Source organism: Theobroma cacao, chromosome 9 (genome assembly GCF_000208745.1).
Source record: "Theobroma cacao cultivar B97-61/B2 chromosome 9, Criollo_cocoa_genome_V2, whole genome shotgun sequence".
Lineage (NCBI taxonomy): Eukaryota > Viridiplantae > Streptophyta > Magnoliopsida > Malvales > Malvaceae > Theobroma > Theobroma cacao.
Genome location: NC_030858.1, coordinates 31,984,736 through 32,000,977, shown reverse-complemented (window position 1 = coordinate 32,000,977; position 16,242 = coordinate 31,984,736). Strand labels below are relative to the sequence as shown.

The 16,242-nt window shown below is 31.3% G+C and overlaps 1 protein-coding gene across 1 annotated transcript; it reads right to left on the bottom strand.

Annotated features, from left to right (window-relative positions):
* On the bottom strand, positions 13-5,243 carry LOC18590082 (transmembrane protein 209). Its single transcript, XM_018127417.1, has 7 exons — positions 4,854-5,243; positions 4,067-4,122; positions 3,059-3,975; positions 2,326-2,524; positions 2,035-2,217; positions 1,542-1,918; positions 13-713 (listed from the first exon to the last, which is right to left on the bottom strand). The coding sequence occupies exons 1-7, from the start codon at positions 5,039-5,041 to the stop codon at positions 573-575; spliced, it is 2,061 nt and encodes a 686-aa protein (XP_017982906.1). The 5' UTR covers positions 5,042-5,243; the 3' UTR covers positions 13-572.

Below are 16,242 nucleotides of genomic sequence, written 5' to 3'. Positions count from 1 at the left end.
CTGCATACCAAAGAAGGAAAATTTCGTCATAATTATTACTAAAAGTTTCTACCTAAACCTTGACATCAATAAAACCAGACTAATTTAGGACTAATAGATTGTGCACAATCTTTCCAGGGGTATAAACAACAGGCTTCTCTTTTAGCAGAGGATTAAACTCTTGCTTAAGCTTTGACTCTCACAAAGGTTAGAAGCAATACTGCTTAAGTACAAGAAGATGTCTATAGGCCATAGGTACCGTGGGGAAGTTTGAAGCAAAAATATTATGCCAAAAGGTACAATGCTTACAAAATTTCACAAAGATTTTGGTCCAAATTATCTTCACTGCCAAAACTGCCAACTTGGTCAATCATCAGAATGCTCTGGAATGATCTTGTAGTGCACAGGATCAAGCAAAATATTGAAAACAGCTCCCCCTTGATTCCAAGTTTCCAACAAGCTTCAACCCACATGAGAAGTTCTACTTCCACACTGATTGAAAAATACACTGCAATTTGCGAACCATATCTGACTACTGTAATAGACAGGCCATGACAGGCAAAACTGCAGCATGCTGCATGCCTAACAAGAACTCAGTCTTCATTTTCTGGATCAAGAACTAGGAGAATATTCAAGGCTGAAGAACCAATATGCATGCCCCGAACCATTCCTCCATATCCAACCTTTATTCTGTGGCACAAAAGCAAGATGGAATCCCACAGTGCCGTTCTCCCCTGAAAATATAAAATAAAATTGTTATCATCCAACCCATACGATTTATATCTTTTCTATCAACCATAGATGTCAAATGTCTGCGTGCATGTGGATGGAGGAAAGCTTTTGACTGAATTGGGGCCAGCTTCTGCAGTGCTAAGGATATTCTTCAGCTTTTCACTTTGATGTGCTACCACAGGAAACCACAATATAATGAATATAAAAGACCACGACTACGTTTGTTGACATCAATTAAACTGCATTGGTTTCTTTTACTATTTGTTCTGCTAGGTAAACAAAAGCACCATCCAAGAGTGCTATTGTTTGTTTAATTAAGAAAAAAGTTGCCAATACACTACTTAATCTTCCATAAGACCAAAGAAATCATTGACTTGGAATAAAGTCAAGTTGGCATAAAACTGCTGCAGACTTGCAGACACTGTTGACTAAGCCTCACAAAAGAAAATGAAAAGATTAAATCACAATTGATTGATAGGAATACAAGTTATCTATTATAATTAATTACAATATTTTATAGTGGCAAATTTCAAGCACTAGAGTTATTCATTTACCATTAAGATAGTCTTTATCTCAACCATATGATAAGGCATTCATGCACTTGAGCATTTTTTAAGAGCAAAACATCCAGCTTTATTTTACAATCTTTTTATATCTATGTCTAAGTCATCTTCAGACTTGCTTCACAAATGCTGACATCAATTTTTTTATTCACTTTAAATCATCTTTAATAGTTATTAATAATTTCACTCTTTCATGTTTTCATTAAATCATGTTCTTTACTCCCTTGTCTTGCCACCTATAACAAAGAACTTAAAATACTCTTTTACCTGAAGAGAGAACTGTAATTTCTTGTCCCAGTATAAGGCAAAAATGGGGAGACTTTGTTTTCCAACTGCCAGTATGCAAGCTCCTGGATGAAGAGTCAAAGGAACACCAGATATAATGCCAATGTACTTTTCTGGAAACCTGTCCTTCGGTGGCAGGATCCCCAATAATAATGGATTCTTACTAGATTGGGCTCCAGCATAAGAATTAGGATCAACATGTAACATCCATTTTGGGTGCTCTAGGAAAGCACAAAACAAGTACAAGAGCAAGTGAGAATCTGTTGGAAGTTCACGGGTCCACTTCTTGTTCTTTTTGTCATAAACCTCCCCACTTCCAAGATATTCATAATTCTTCAAGCAGGTTCCTTCAGCAAGCTCTGTGGAATTCCACAAAAAGGTAACTCCCTAAATTATGTACACTAAAAGGTCTCAATATGGTTTATAAGCAACACAGACACTCAGCATATGAGGACTATTTTAAGCTTTTAAATACCTCGAATCCTTTGTACTGTATAATCTGCCCTCACACTGCTTTGTGGTAGCAAACCTTTCATCCACTCCCCTTTCATCAATGCATGAAGCCTCTGGTGTTCAGTAATGGCATCGACACACTCCTGCATAACAGGGATCAAAGGATTTTGTTGTGGAGATTGTTGTTGGTTGGCTAAAGGCTTTGCTGCATTTGATGAAACAGTGCCATTATAAATCCTCAGCTAAGACCAATAAACAAAACCAACCTAGCAAATACAAGAACAAATTAATAACAGCAATAAAAGCAACTAACACATAGAAGCCTCAAGAGCCTGGACCAGAGTTGCATGTAATTGATGAAGCAGCCCTTCTTCCTCAAGAGTGAATGTTGGTTGCCATTCCTTCATCCTATCAGGTGGAGACATAGTAGCAGGACTTCCATTGGTTGGTTGATCACTTCCTACTTGACTAATTGTTACTGAGATATTGAGTTTAGCAGCTGCTTGCATTACCTATAAGCAGAGGATTTGAGAATAATCAGGTTGCAATGTCTAAAACACAGAAGAAACGTAGATAACAGCAATAATCAGGTTGCAATGTCCAAAACACAGAAAAACATAGATAAAGAGCAATAATATCAACAGATTTGAGCCTGTGCTGCACACAAATATGGGAAAAGGCTATAAGAAACATGTCAATATTTATAGAAACTTTCTCATTTCTCAAATTCTAAACTGAGTCCAGATTATGCTAACTTTCTAATTTTGATGACCAACAACAACATAGCAAAGTTTAAAATTTTGCAAATCATTCTGCAAGATTAAAGCTGAATATAATTTGGACTCATTCATAATAGCCATATTCTGACAAAAAAGGCTTGTCCTTTCATCCCTGATAAAACACATATCCTTCATGAAAAATTGAAAATCTCAACCTTGAATATTTCCATGTTTAGGATGCGATTACAGTGAATATTCTGTACATTTCCATAAAGACAGTGTAACTGAAATAGTGGCAAAGTTGAGAGAATGAAAATGATGAGAGACCTGAATATGACTGGTTTCAATCTTGTTAAGTAGAGGATTTAGCAGAACTGAAGCAAACCACTGTCTAAGGCGATCACACCACTGCTCAATTTGGGGATAGATGCCCAAATGCTCAAAAGCTTCAATAGACTCTTCCATGGACATTGGAGGAGGAAGGTCGCCCTCTCCTTTCTTTGGAGGAGTGGTAAATTTCTGGGAACTGGGAGACATCCTAACAGGCCTCAGTGGTGTACTCCTTGTCGTTCCAGATGTATTAACTGAACTTGCTACAGTATTAGGACTTGCTACTCCGAAGCCACTGACGGTTGGGGGTGGGGTGGCTAGTTTTCCAGCAGATTCAGTGATTTTCTCATCCACTTCTGCAAGAAACAGTTCAAGTTGCTCTTCTGTTGTTATTTCTTTGGTAGAGGAGGCTCGTTTAATGGACCAAGGGGTTTTGGCCACATGCTCCTGGCCTGGTGAAGTTTGAACAGAAGATAATGCAGAAGTGGATGCTGGAACAAGATATAATGAAGAAGGAGAACCCTGGGATCTGGTTGGGGTAGCAAAAGAATTCATCTTATTCCCACCACTGGTGTTTGATTTATTAGAGCTGACTCGAGACTTACGATCTGAGCCATTAATTGGCAGATGAAGTGGGACAAGAACATCTGAAGGAGATGATGTCACTAGGGGTTTGGACTTCGGGGGTTTCTTTGAAGACTCTAGCACAACTTGCTCAACCTTGGGTTTTATTCCTAAAAGCCCTAGCTGCCGCTTCGTCAGACAAGGTTGATCCTTAGTATCTTTAGAAGGAGATACAGCTGGCACACAACCAATGCTTCTGGCTCTATGCAGAGAGATGGCTTTGAATAAGGCAAAAATGGTGCCAATGAAAACAACACCCAATGCAGTCTGTATTGCTTTGGCCAATATACCTGAAGCACAGATAACACGCAAATGTGACAACAGGAAATAGAGCTCTTAATTCAAGAATCAAAGGAATTCCATCTGCACATGATAACTTACAAGCAACTTCATGAGATAAATCTCCAAACTTCAGTTTATCAGCCAACAGATTGCCCCTTCATCAATGTGAGAGAAAGGATTGTGTTAGTGAAATTCAAACACATTCAAACCAAAACAAAACTATGGACAGAAAGAAGACGTTAATCTATAGATTTCAGAAACCTCAAAAGGTTCACTTTTATACTTTTACCAATTAACCAACTCAATCATATTTCTGCTTCTTTCTTATTTACATGATACATAATTCCAGTGACAGTCAGAAGTATCAACAGACTCTCTTTCCATTAATCATTCTCTTGCAGTCTGAATTGTTTTTTCAATAATTAAGTAGGGGAAAGGAAGATTCAAAGCTGGGAATCTCTTTCTTCGGAAGAAAGCTGCAGCTACCAATGAGCCTATGCCTTTGTAATCTGTACAACAGCATGACCACAATTTAACCTAAATTTGCCCCTTGAAAAACAATTAAAGCCGAAAAGCCTCCTATAATCAAAGTCACTCTTTGAGAGAAAAGAAAAACTCCCGGGAAACATCAATGAAGTTTCTATAAAACAAAGTTACCATTCATGCATTTTCTCAGAAACAAAATCAAGCAAAACGTTACCTAACAAAACCCAAGGATCAAAAACACTAAAAGAACAATGAAAACATACCCTTTTGCTTAAACCCTCCTAAAACCCTAAAATAACCATCCATATGTAAGTAAAATGGATATGTTCGGCTTAAAAGGCTCGAAACGCCTGCGTTCCTATTACAACAAAAAAAACCCAAAAAAAAAAGTTAAAAGAACCTGGAAGTGATGGAGAGGAGAGCAAAAGCCGAAGCAGATAAGAGAGAAAAGATGCAAAGAATAGTTGATTTGGAGGGCTGTAGACTTGTAGCCGTTAGAGCAGCGGACAGGGTTGGGTTCTGGTAGACAGAGAACTTTGAGGGCTTCGATGGAGGCGAGGCCCTGTCTTGGCCGGCGGCTGCTGCCATGGTTTTAACCGGTTACTTGGAAGATGAGGGATTTGATAGAGATATGTTAGTGCTTATGACATTGTTTGTGGGTTAATTACGAGGAGTTGTCGTTGCCGTTGTAGTCCTCGCCAGTTTTTGAGTTTCAAAACTTCAAATATCTGGCACTCCCTCCCCGACTTTGGAAGCTGTTGGTAGCAGACCGTGAGATTTGCTTAGAAACAAAGCCAAAAGAAAATTTAAAATTAAAAAAAAAAATAAAACGTAGTATTACTATTCCAAAATTGTAGGCATAATTTTTAATTATTCAAATAGGTTGTTAGAGTTCAATCGAGTTGTTATATAATTATTTTGAGTTAAATAAATTTTTATTATTCATAATTGATTAAGTATTATTAATCAAAATGCTATTCAATAATTTTATCTTAATATATTAATGATATCAATTTTACCTTAATTTGGTAATGACAAACATTGAGGTGAAAGGTGAAAATTGTATAGGACCATTATTATCAAGTCTTTTTAACATGTCACATTAACATTTATTATATAATGTGTCAACATACCATATGATACTACGTGGCATAAATAGGCATGTGACATTTTGATTAAAGAAGTTTAGTCAATAATCTATTTAATTTAAAATGAAAGTACAAGAATTTAATTAAATATAATAAAAAATAAAATGCTAAAATAGTATGAAACTCATAGATAATAATTATCATACATAACAGAAAATAAAAAATGTAAACGTACCATATTATATCGTCACTTGTGGATTATTTTGGTAGTTTTAATACAAACAAAATTTAAGAGGAGTAATAAAAAATATCACCTAACCAAGTGATGTCGTAATCGTGATGGCAAATCCTCTTGATTGAGAGAAAATATGACTCTACTTTTATTTCTACTCAAACTCGTGTACACAACAAAAGGAGGAAGAACCCAAGTCACCCAAGTGTTCGCATCAAATAGTATCCACACAATTGCATTTGAATCTTCAATAAGGTAGGAGCTTTTAATTATTTTTTGAGCTAGTAGAGTGGATAACAATTGTCCTTTTTTTCACAAGCACTATAGGCCGAAACCACTCTAGAAAAATTCATCACAAGAATTTTCTTTCAAACACAAGAGGCAGCTGAAGAATTTTTGGTTTGGACAATTAAAGTTTCATAGTTATATGTAAGAAGTAGTTAAAGGTGATATTTATACGTAAGTTAAACAACTCCTATAATTGCAACTAAAGACCCAATATTATAACCCATTACAATCTTAACCCAACACTTAATTAAATCTTTTTAATTTAGCCTTTGAAAATTAAAATAAAATTAATTTCCTTTTATAATGTTTGCAATTAAGGGTATAATATTATAACTATTTATAATATTGACCTTACACTTAATTAAACTATTTTAATTAAGTCTTTAGAAGTTTAAACCTAAAATATGATTTAAGTCCAACTTAAATCATCACACTCCCAATTTAATTTATAGAACAACTTTTGTGTGTAACCCATTAGGTTCTTAATAAGTTGACAATGGAATTAAATTGTAATATTAATCGATTAATTCAATTCATAGACCAAAATTGACATCTAGCAATGTATCATGACCACTCAATTTTTAGGAGAGTTAAAGGATTCTTTGACAACCTTTCATTGTACAATCTATCAATGTAATTTATTCTCTCATCATATATTCCAGAGATGATAAGAGCATAGTATAATGTCTATTCTTATTGACTTCCATATTTGTTCCTACAGTTAAATCATTAGTTTTATAGAGATTTATGAAACTCTTTTCATAATCTCTAAGTCGCTTTGGCCAAGAACTCTAATAAGCCAATGTCTACCAAGAATTGATAGAATATGTCCCCTTAAATCACTTGGAATAATGATTCCTATCTTGACCACTCAATTTACCTTCACATGCTTCATGCTATACCCAAAAGTATCTTATTTTAAAATCCTTGGTTAGGCACTATTAGGAAAAAAATTAAAGCAACCTGCTGTCTCAAGTTTAGGGAGTATTTATAAAACTGACACATAAGAAGTATTGTATAGACATTTAAGTGAAATACCAAATGCACTTCTCATGGCAGGTCATGTTCAGTGAACTTGCTTTCCTAGGCAAGCACCTACATTCTAGTTCCAAATATCTTTATATTTTAACTTATGAGATCAGTTGTTTACTTCACAAGTAACAAACATAAAATGTAATAGTCTTTGGGTATTATTGATGTCCAGTCTCAATAATATATCGACGAGGAACATTTAGAGATTATGCTTTGATCCAGATCCAGATCCAGATCCAATGAGACCCGGGTTCTCTTTGTATGGCTTCATTGTTGCATTAATAATATTTAGAACTATATTAGTTTTGTGAACTAATAATCTAAATATCCTCTTATTTGAGCCTTCAATAGGTTGTATATGGCTTTGATTATATACATGTACATAATCCTTTTTCTTTCTTTAAAACCATTCCAACTAAACTATGTTGAATGCATTATATGCACTTGTCACTCTTCAATTATGCCATCTGCCTCTTTTAAATTTTGGAACTTTCTTTGTATACACATTACATCCCATGTAATTGTATCACCAAAGAATTGTATTCACTCTTACTAGCTTCCTTAAATTTATGAGATAAGTACACTTGTACATTGTATTAAATCTAGCACTTTGGATCCCTTTTGATAGAACAAAGTGTATAACTCCAATGAAAAACATATTTAATAGATTCATCTCATATGAATAATACACCTCTAATACTAAATCCATGGAGTTCTCATATATATGATTATGCATCTTTATGGAAAATCTTAAAAAGTTAGATTTCAATGTAATCATGTAATACTAAAAAAACTCCTTTTTTAGTGTCATCATGCTTTCACTATATCTAAGATCCTTTGTGAGAGTAATATTCAAACTCTTTTGAATATTCCATGATGTTATATACATGTATCTCAATATATGTTTAGAATAGTATTGGTTTGGAATAATATAATTGGCTACATATATATTGGAAAGATAAGGACCAAATCATATAACTATATGAATTTGCTTTCTTTTTTGAACAAACATCTCTATGTTTGATTCATAAGAAAGTTCCATTTCACATGAATCTACATTCATCTTTTAAATGATTAATTAATAAGTAAGAGCAATCTGCATTAAGATCATACCTTAATAAGAGTACTTCATATTATATAACTCATATGATCTTCTATTTGATTTCTCTGAACATTTCAAGAATTCAAATTATATTTCTTTAAGTATACAAGACAAAATCTCAATTTGGTCTTATGTAAACTTAATGAATTAGGAACATTTGCAATAGTACTTTATGTTCAATGGTTTGTATACATCTATATGTATAAGACCTTTTGAACATATCAAGTCGTTCACTTTTGCATAAAAAGTGATTTAGTCATGTTATTAAGAAATACTAGCGCTTTATGGTTCTCAATTAAAAAGATCTAAGTATCTTCATTCTTTAATTTTTACTTCAATGACCAATACTCAAATGCCATAATCGAGATCATATGCAATCAGTTTTCTTGACATTTATATTGAGCGTTGACTTTTTACTATTATTTTGCACTTTATGTCATTACTTAAATGCATTCAACATTTAGTATCGAATGCTTATAATGTTAATACAATAATAATAATTTCTAACTCAATCATAAACTTTGACAAAGTAGAAACTTCTATAAGCTTCTTTTTCTTTAACTCTGTCAACATTTTTAGTCTCTTCTTTATCCATATTTACCATAAAGATACTTGAGAACATTTCCAAGTTAGTGCCTTTATTGTGTTTGTCTTCCCAATTCATAATTAAGGCAATGTAAATTCCATCTCATAGAAGCTCACTTTTAATTATGAATTGTTTTGGTAGAGATTAGGGAATGAAGTCGATACTTAATTCATGATAAACACATTGCTCTAGCTTTACCATAAAGCCTAGCAACCTTAAATTTTTGCTTTTTATAGAAATATCTTCTATCTTTTCGCATAGAAACAATTTCTATGTTATCTTATACCTTTGTGTATGACCTTAATTATAGAACAATTCTTTTGATTGCAAAGTCATACATGTCGCATAGATATTTTCATGTTGCTTTTGAAGCTTTGTAGTCATAGTAGCCAACATCACATATGTGGCTTAACGAGTCTAATGAACATCCCATGCTTTATCACCATTTGCCTCAACATGGGCTAATGGCAAAGCTTCCTATAAATAGACAATCTTTTACTTCAGAACATTTCTTAAGTCTTGGTACCTTTCAAAAAGGTTTAGTATAATGAGTTTGATTTGCATCCAAGATGCACTATAGTGACAGATTTTAGTCATTTGAAATGTATATAAACATGTTTGAATAGATACAGTAATTGATAAATAACATGCATAAACTATTTAAAACAAGATTTTAAAATTTTAAATAGTTCTCCCACTATTTTTACAAGATGATAACCTTCCATATCACATCGAAAGATCTCTACTAGGATTCTTTTAATAGGTTAGGATCTCATCCATCTAGTCATAGCCTTGAGTGCGCTCGACAAACCATGATAAGTGGATTAGGTAGGTAACTGACCTTACCAATTATATTTCTACACAACTCCTACATTAGTTAGGTGACAATACATTGCCTAAACATATCATATATGTTTCGCCTAGCCTTTGCCTCTAGTTTTCATAATAATCAAGTTTCCAAGCATTCGGATTTTATGAAACTAGTTGAGTAAAACCCACCAATAGCTTAAACATACTCGTGTAAAAGTGTGACCTTGAGTGTACTTAACAAGTCTCCAATTAAAAGAGTGGTCATGTTATCTTACTATATGGTGGAAGGTAACTTAATCATATGCGGCATGCGACTTAATATTTATTGAGGGATTTTGTTATTTGTTTTTATTAAGGTTTCATCTTGGCATGCATAGCATTTATTAATTGCATAAAATAAATTTATCACATATAAATTACTTTGGATGATTATGGATTTTAACTATACTAATTTCTTGAGCCATCAAAGAAAACTAGCTTGGTCAAACCTAGGAGATTACATATAATAATCTTCAAAATTTGCTTGTAATCTCTGTCCTTTTTTGGTGCCTCGGGTCTCCATCGTCAATTTTTTCAAAATTCAATTCCTAATCTATCATAATTTTAATTACATTTGAATGTAGAAGCCTTGATTACATTCAAGGGGAGTAAAATGAGGCAAGAATTTTACAAACTGAGATAAAGAGATAAGGCAGGACACGCAGACCCTATTAAAAAATACCAAGAATATACATTGAACCATAACACAATCATAGTGGGCCGAAGTCCATAATCATCCACATACATCCATCAATATATATATAAAAATTATTTGAGGTATTTGGCACTAGCAATTTTTCAACATTTGACTTTACCAATTTCAAATTTTCAAGTAATCATTTAATTCTATATATGGAAACTTCTTTCATATATGGTAAGTATTACTAATCAAAATTAGTAATTTATCCATTCCTAATTTTATTAGGCTTAGAATTAAATTTTATTACGAATTAAAATATTTTTAATTTGTTGTCCTAAATACTTTAGGTAACTCTTTTACTAATCCAATTTAATTAAAAATTGCATGTCTTCTATTACCTAATCTTTTTTCGGTAATTTAGATCAAATCTAAGACAAGAAAATCTTTAATTTAAACTTGATATCTTATTCAAACTTCTTTCCTTAATTAAAGGAAATTTATTCATGATGAAAAACTTGCCTTCATATATTTTTGACTTCCATAATTCTAGAAATCAAATTCCTTAATTTTTGGTGTCAACAAATAATTTCAGATATCCTTAATTTAAGGAATCAAATTCTTTAATTCAAAATATTTGAATTTATTATCTTTATGGAACTATTTCCATAATTATCCAATCAACTTTTGAATATTATTGACTCCCATAACTTTAGGAATCGAATTTCATGATTTATGAGTGTTATAAATTAAATCCTAACATCCTTTATTTAAGAAATCAAATTCCTTAATTTAATTATGTCGAAATTATCTTTTTCGGAGCATTTCCATAAATGTTCAAATAGCCAATTTGTAATTTAAATTGCACCAATTAAGGATGCAATTTAGGCAAGTAATTAATGCCAAAACAGTGGCATTAGTCAGTTACAAGCAGCATTGGTGCAGTAACAATTTTCGATTTTTATGAGGCCTTAAATTTAGGAATTTTAGTTTCAATTTTTTTTCTGGTTAGTCAACATATGGAACTATTCCATATCAAATTTGCACAAATTTTTGATGCAAATTGATTGATCAAATCACCTCAAAACCGTGATTTTTTACTGTTGTTGCTATCAATGGTGTAGTTATAGTTCTACGCTTTAAAGTAGGTCCAAATCATGGAATTTAGTCTCTAATTTTTTTTTCATGGTCAGCTAACATATGGATTCTTTTCATATTAATTTTTCATAATTTTTGGACAGAAATAAGCTATCCAAAAAATTCAAAAACTGTGACCTAAGTCTGTTGGACACAATCACGTTTTCAATTGCTTGGGTGGCATTGACAATTCCAAAATCCTAGGGATCAAATCCCTTGATTTTTGAGCTTCAAATTTGGCAATATTTAAACTCTTTCTTTTTTTTTTTTTATAATTGAGGGAGAAGGGATTCAAACCCTACTCTTTAGGCAGGGGATCATGCACCAACCAATGAGTCAAATGCTCGGGTGCAATATTTATACTCCTTTAAAAACTTAAAATTTTAGCAAATAAGTGCAACTAATTGCATAAATTTAGACTCCTTTTAAGTTGTCAAAATTTGTCAAAATCATGGCCTGAAACAGCTAATTGCACAAATTTAGACTCCTTTTAAGTTGCCAAAATTTCTCAAACGTGGCCTGAAATAAGTGATAGCAGCAGCGATTTCAGCCATGATTTTGTGGCTATTGCACCACCATTCACCTTTAGCCGACAATCTCTCTTGGAACTATTCCAAAGTATATTACTTCCATGATTTTTCCATATTTTTCAAAGTCATTATAAACCTTTTTAATACTGAAAATCAAACCACAACAATTGTTGGATAGAGTCAAAATTTTCCCTTTAAACAACACTAAAACATCATGAACTTGAATATGATTTTGCAAATTTAATTTGTGCATCTTATGCACTTCTTAATCTAGCCAAATCAAGACACCAAAACTTAGATTAGTATATCCAAAATTAAGATTTAAAATTTGCTAATTAAATCTATCCAGAAAAATTGAAACAACTCCAAAATCGATTTTAAAAATTTTAAATCCTTACCAGCTTAAACCCAAACACCTAATATCAAATATAAACGTTGAATCAACAACAATGAGACATCGTTTGTATTAAAATGAGCCAAAGAAGGCTTTGATACCATTACTGGAATGGCAGTGAAAGACAAAAAACTTAAACGTATCATACTATATTGTCACCAATGGATTACCTTGGTGGTTTTAATACAAACAAAATTTAGGAGGAGTAATAAAAAATATTACCTAGCCAAGTGATGTTGTAATCACGATGACAAATCCTCTCAATTGAGAGAAGATACAACACTATTTTTGTTTCTACTCAAGCTCATATACACCACAAAAAGAGGAAGAACTCAAGCCACCCAAGCGTTTGGCCTCCAATGGTATCCACACAGTTGCCCTTGAACTTATAGTAGGTTAACAGCTTTTAACTACTCTCTGTGTTAGTAGAATGTACAACAATTGTACTTTTTTTCACACACAATATAAGCCGGACCATTCTAGAGAAATTCATCACAAGAATTTTCTTTCAAACACAAAAGGCGGTTAGAGAATTTTTGGTTTTAACAATTAGGGTTTCATAGTCATATGTGAGAAGTAGTTAAAGGTGGTATTTATACTTAGATTCAACAACTCCCATAATTGCAACTAAAGGTCCAATATTATAACCCATTATAATATTAACTCAACACTTAATTAAACCATTTTAATTTAGCCCTTGAAAATTAAAATGAAATTAATTTTCTTTTATCATGTTTGCAATTAAGGTTCTAAAATTATAACTATTTATAATATTGACCTTACACTTAATTAAACTATTTTAATTAAGTCTTTAGAAGTTCAAACCTAGAGTTTGATTTAAGTCTAACTTAAATTATCATACTCCCAATTTAATTCATTGTACAACTTTTGTGTGTGACCCATTAGATTCTTAATAAGTTGGCAATGGAATTAAATTGTAATATTAATCGATTAATTTAATTCCATAGACTAAGATTGACATTTAGCAATACATCATGGCCACTTAATTATTATAAGAGTCAAAGGATTCTTTGATAACCTTTCAATGTACAGTCTATCAATGTAATTTATTTCTTCATCATATATTTCGGAGATGATAAGAGCATGGTGCAGTGTCTACCCTTAATGACTTCCATAGTCGTTCCTACAGCTAGATCATTAGCTTTATAAAAAGTTATGAAACTCTTTTCATATTCTCCAAGTCATCTTGGCCAAGGATTTCAATAAACTAATGTCAACCAATAATTGAGAGTATATGTCTCCTTGAATCACTTGGGGGTAATGATTCTTATCTTAACCACTCATTTGCTTTTACATGCTCTATGCTATACCTAAAAGCATTCTGTTTTAGCATCCTTGGTTAGGCATCCGTAAAGATAAAATCAAAGTATAACACTTCACATATAAGACAACCTAGTGTCTCAAGTTTAGGGAGTTTTTACACAATTGACACATGTTACTAAATGCACTTCTCATGGCAGGCATGTTTAGTGAATTTGCTCTCCTAAGCAAGCACCAACATTCTAGTTCCAAATATCTTTATACTTCAACCTATAAAATCGGTTGTTTACTTCACAAGTAAGAAATATAGAATGTATCAGTCTCTAAGCATCATTGATGTCTAGTTTCAATGATATATCGACCAAGAATATTTAGAAATTATGTTTCAATGGATGGAGATCTCATAACTGCAGCCCATCACAATTCTTTTGCAAGACATATTAATTTCATTGATTTCATCTAATTAGACTTATAACCCATCATAACTAGTGTCTTATTGATGAAGGAAAACCTCTAATAATTCAACATGAATGATATTGTTACACGATTAGAATCAAGCTTTAATCAATCCTAATTGGCTGTAAGACTCATCCCAATATAAAAATTTATTTGAATTTTTTTAAAATATTATGTCAAAATTAAACATAAAAGAAATAGTTTTGAGCATAGTACTTTTGATTACAATTCTCTCTAAGAAAAAACAAAAAGAAAATTAAACAATTAAGAAATACAAAATAATAACAAGAGTGATTCGAATTTGTTCAAACAATTCCCTAATAAATAAAGTAATGTGACTTGTTCGCTATAGTTGGACAATTAGACAATTGAATAGTCAAGGGCTTTTAACATTTATTTGGTAACAATAAGTTTTTTTTTTTTAAAATTTTATGTTTACATTTGTGTATATTGTGTTATAACAATTTTATTTTTTAATAGAACTATTAAAAATGAGGATAATTACATTTCATAAATTGAAAAAATAAGATAAATTGAAAAGTCTTGAAATAACTTAATTTAAGAATAATGGCCTAACGGGAAATGTATAATGGATTAAATTAGCAAGTTTTAATAGAACTATTATGAGTGACGGTAAGGTAACATAGTCATTTGGGGCTATAGTGGTAATTATAAAGGTTAAAATTATAAAAAGGATTCCCATTCACTTTTCCTAGCCATTTGTCACTCACACATTGACAATTTATGTTAAGGGATTATAATCCTGTTGTGTTGAAAGAAAGAGTAAAATATTTCACTTTTTTAAATGGATACTCTAATCCAAAAATACAAATAATGTTAACAGAGATTAGAAAAAGGTTAAAATAATTTTTCTTTCTTTATTAATTTTACAAAATATTATTATATTTTTTTAAAAAATTAAAAAAAAGAGTATCGAACTCCCCAAGAAAGGGGAGCATCGGCCAATGCTCCCAAAGGAGGGAAGCACGAGCTTGATCGAGGCTCCCCATCTAGGGATTTTTTTAAAAATAAAATTATATAATAGTAATTTTAAAAATTAATCAAAGATAAAATTATCTTTTTACCTTTACCACTTCATTAAATTGATGAAAACGTTAACGGTTGACTAACGATTTGACCTAAATGTCCAACGAAAAATATTTTTTTAGGGCAACGTGTCCATTTTGAAAACTAATAGATTTTCATGTAATTTTGATCAAAACTTAGAGAGGTAAAAATATTTTATCCTAAAATAAACTATTAACACGTTCAAATACAATTGATTTATTTAGGTACATATGATTAATTTATTAAATGTGAATAATAAAATATTTTAAATATTAATAAAACAATTAATGGATTTAAATGTTTTAAACATAATATTAATGTAAAATAATTTATCAATATAATTAATTAAACGTAGTATATTAACATGTCATATAGGCATTCAACATGTCAACTCTCATAAAACATAAATATTTTCATATCATAATAAAGGAACACAATTATATAAAATTCAAATTTGTTTAATACTCTCTCTCTAATGAAACAAAGATTTTGTATAGATAATTGAATTTAGGTATAGATTTATAAATTTAAGTCTCATTTAAAAAATTATTCTCTTTGTTTATTTTGAAAGAAAGAAAATTTGATTTTAATTTTTTAAATAAGAAAACATATATTTATTATTGAATCAAGTATTTAAATGTTGGATTTTATGATTTAGTATTAAAATTGAAACAATATATTAAAACTTAGAACAATTTTTAGAATCTCAAACTAGATTTACACCACTAATCCAATACCAAGTATGAATTATTTATTTATTTATGAATTAACAATGAACTCTGCATTCGATCTATATATGTTCTTAATTACCAATAAAACACACCTCTTTAAACAAAATGTAAGTGGCAAGGATTAAGATATATCCACTGATGAAGTCAAATATAGATAGCGTTAAAGGTGAGTAAAATTGAACCGGATCAATAACTTAATTGAACTGAATATACTTTGAGTAAAATGGTTTGATCCAATTAATCCTTTGAGTTTATTAGTCCACAAAGTTTGATACAATTTGATTATTTAATTGGTTCGTAATTTTAAATTTTTTAGGCCAAACTAATTTATATATAATATTTTATATATTATTTTTAAAATTATATAAAATATATATT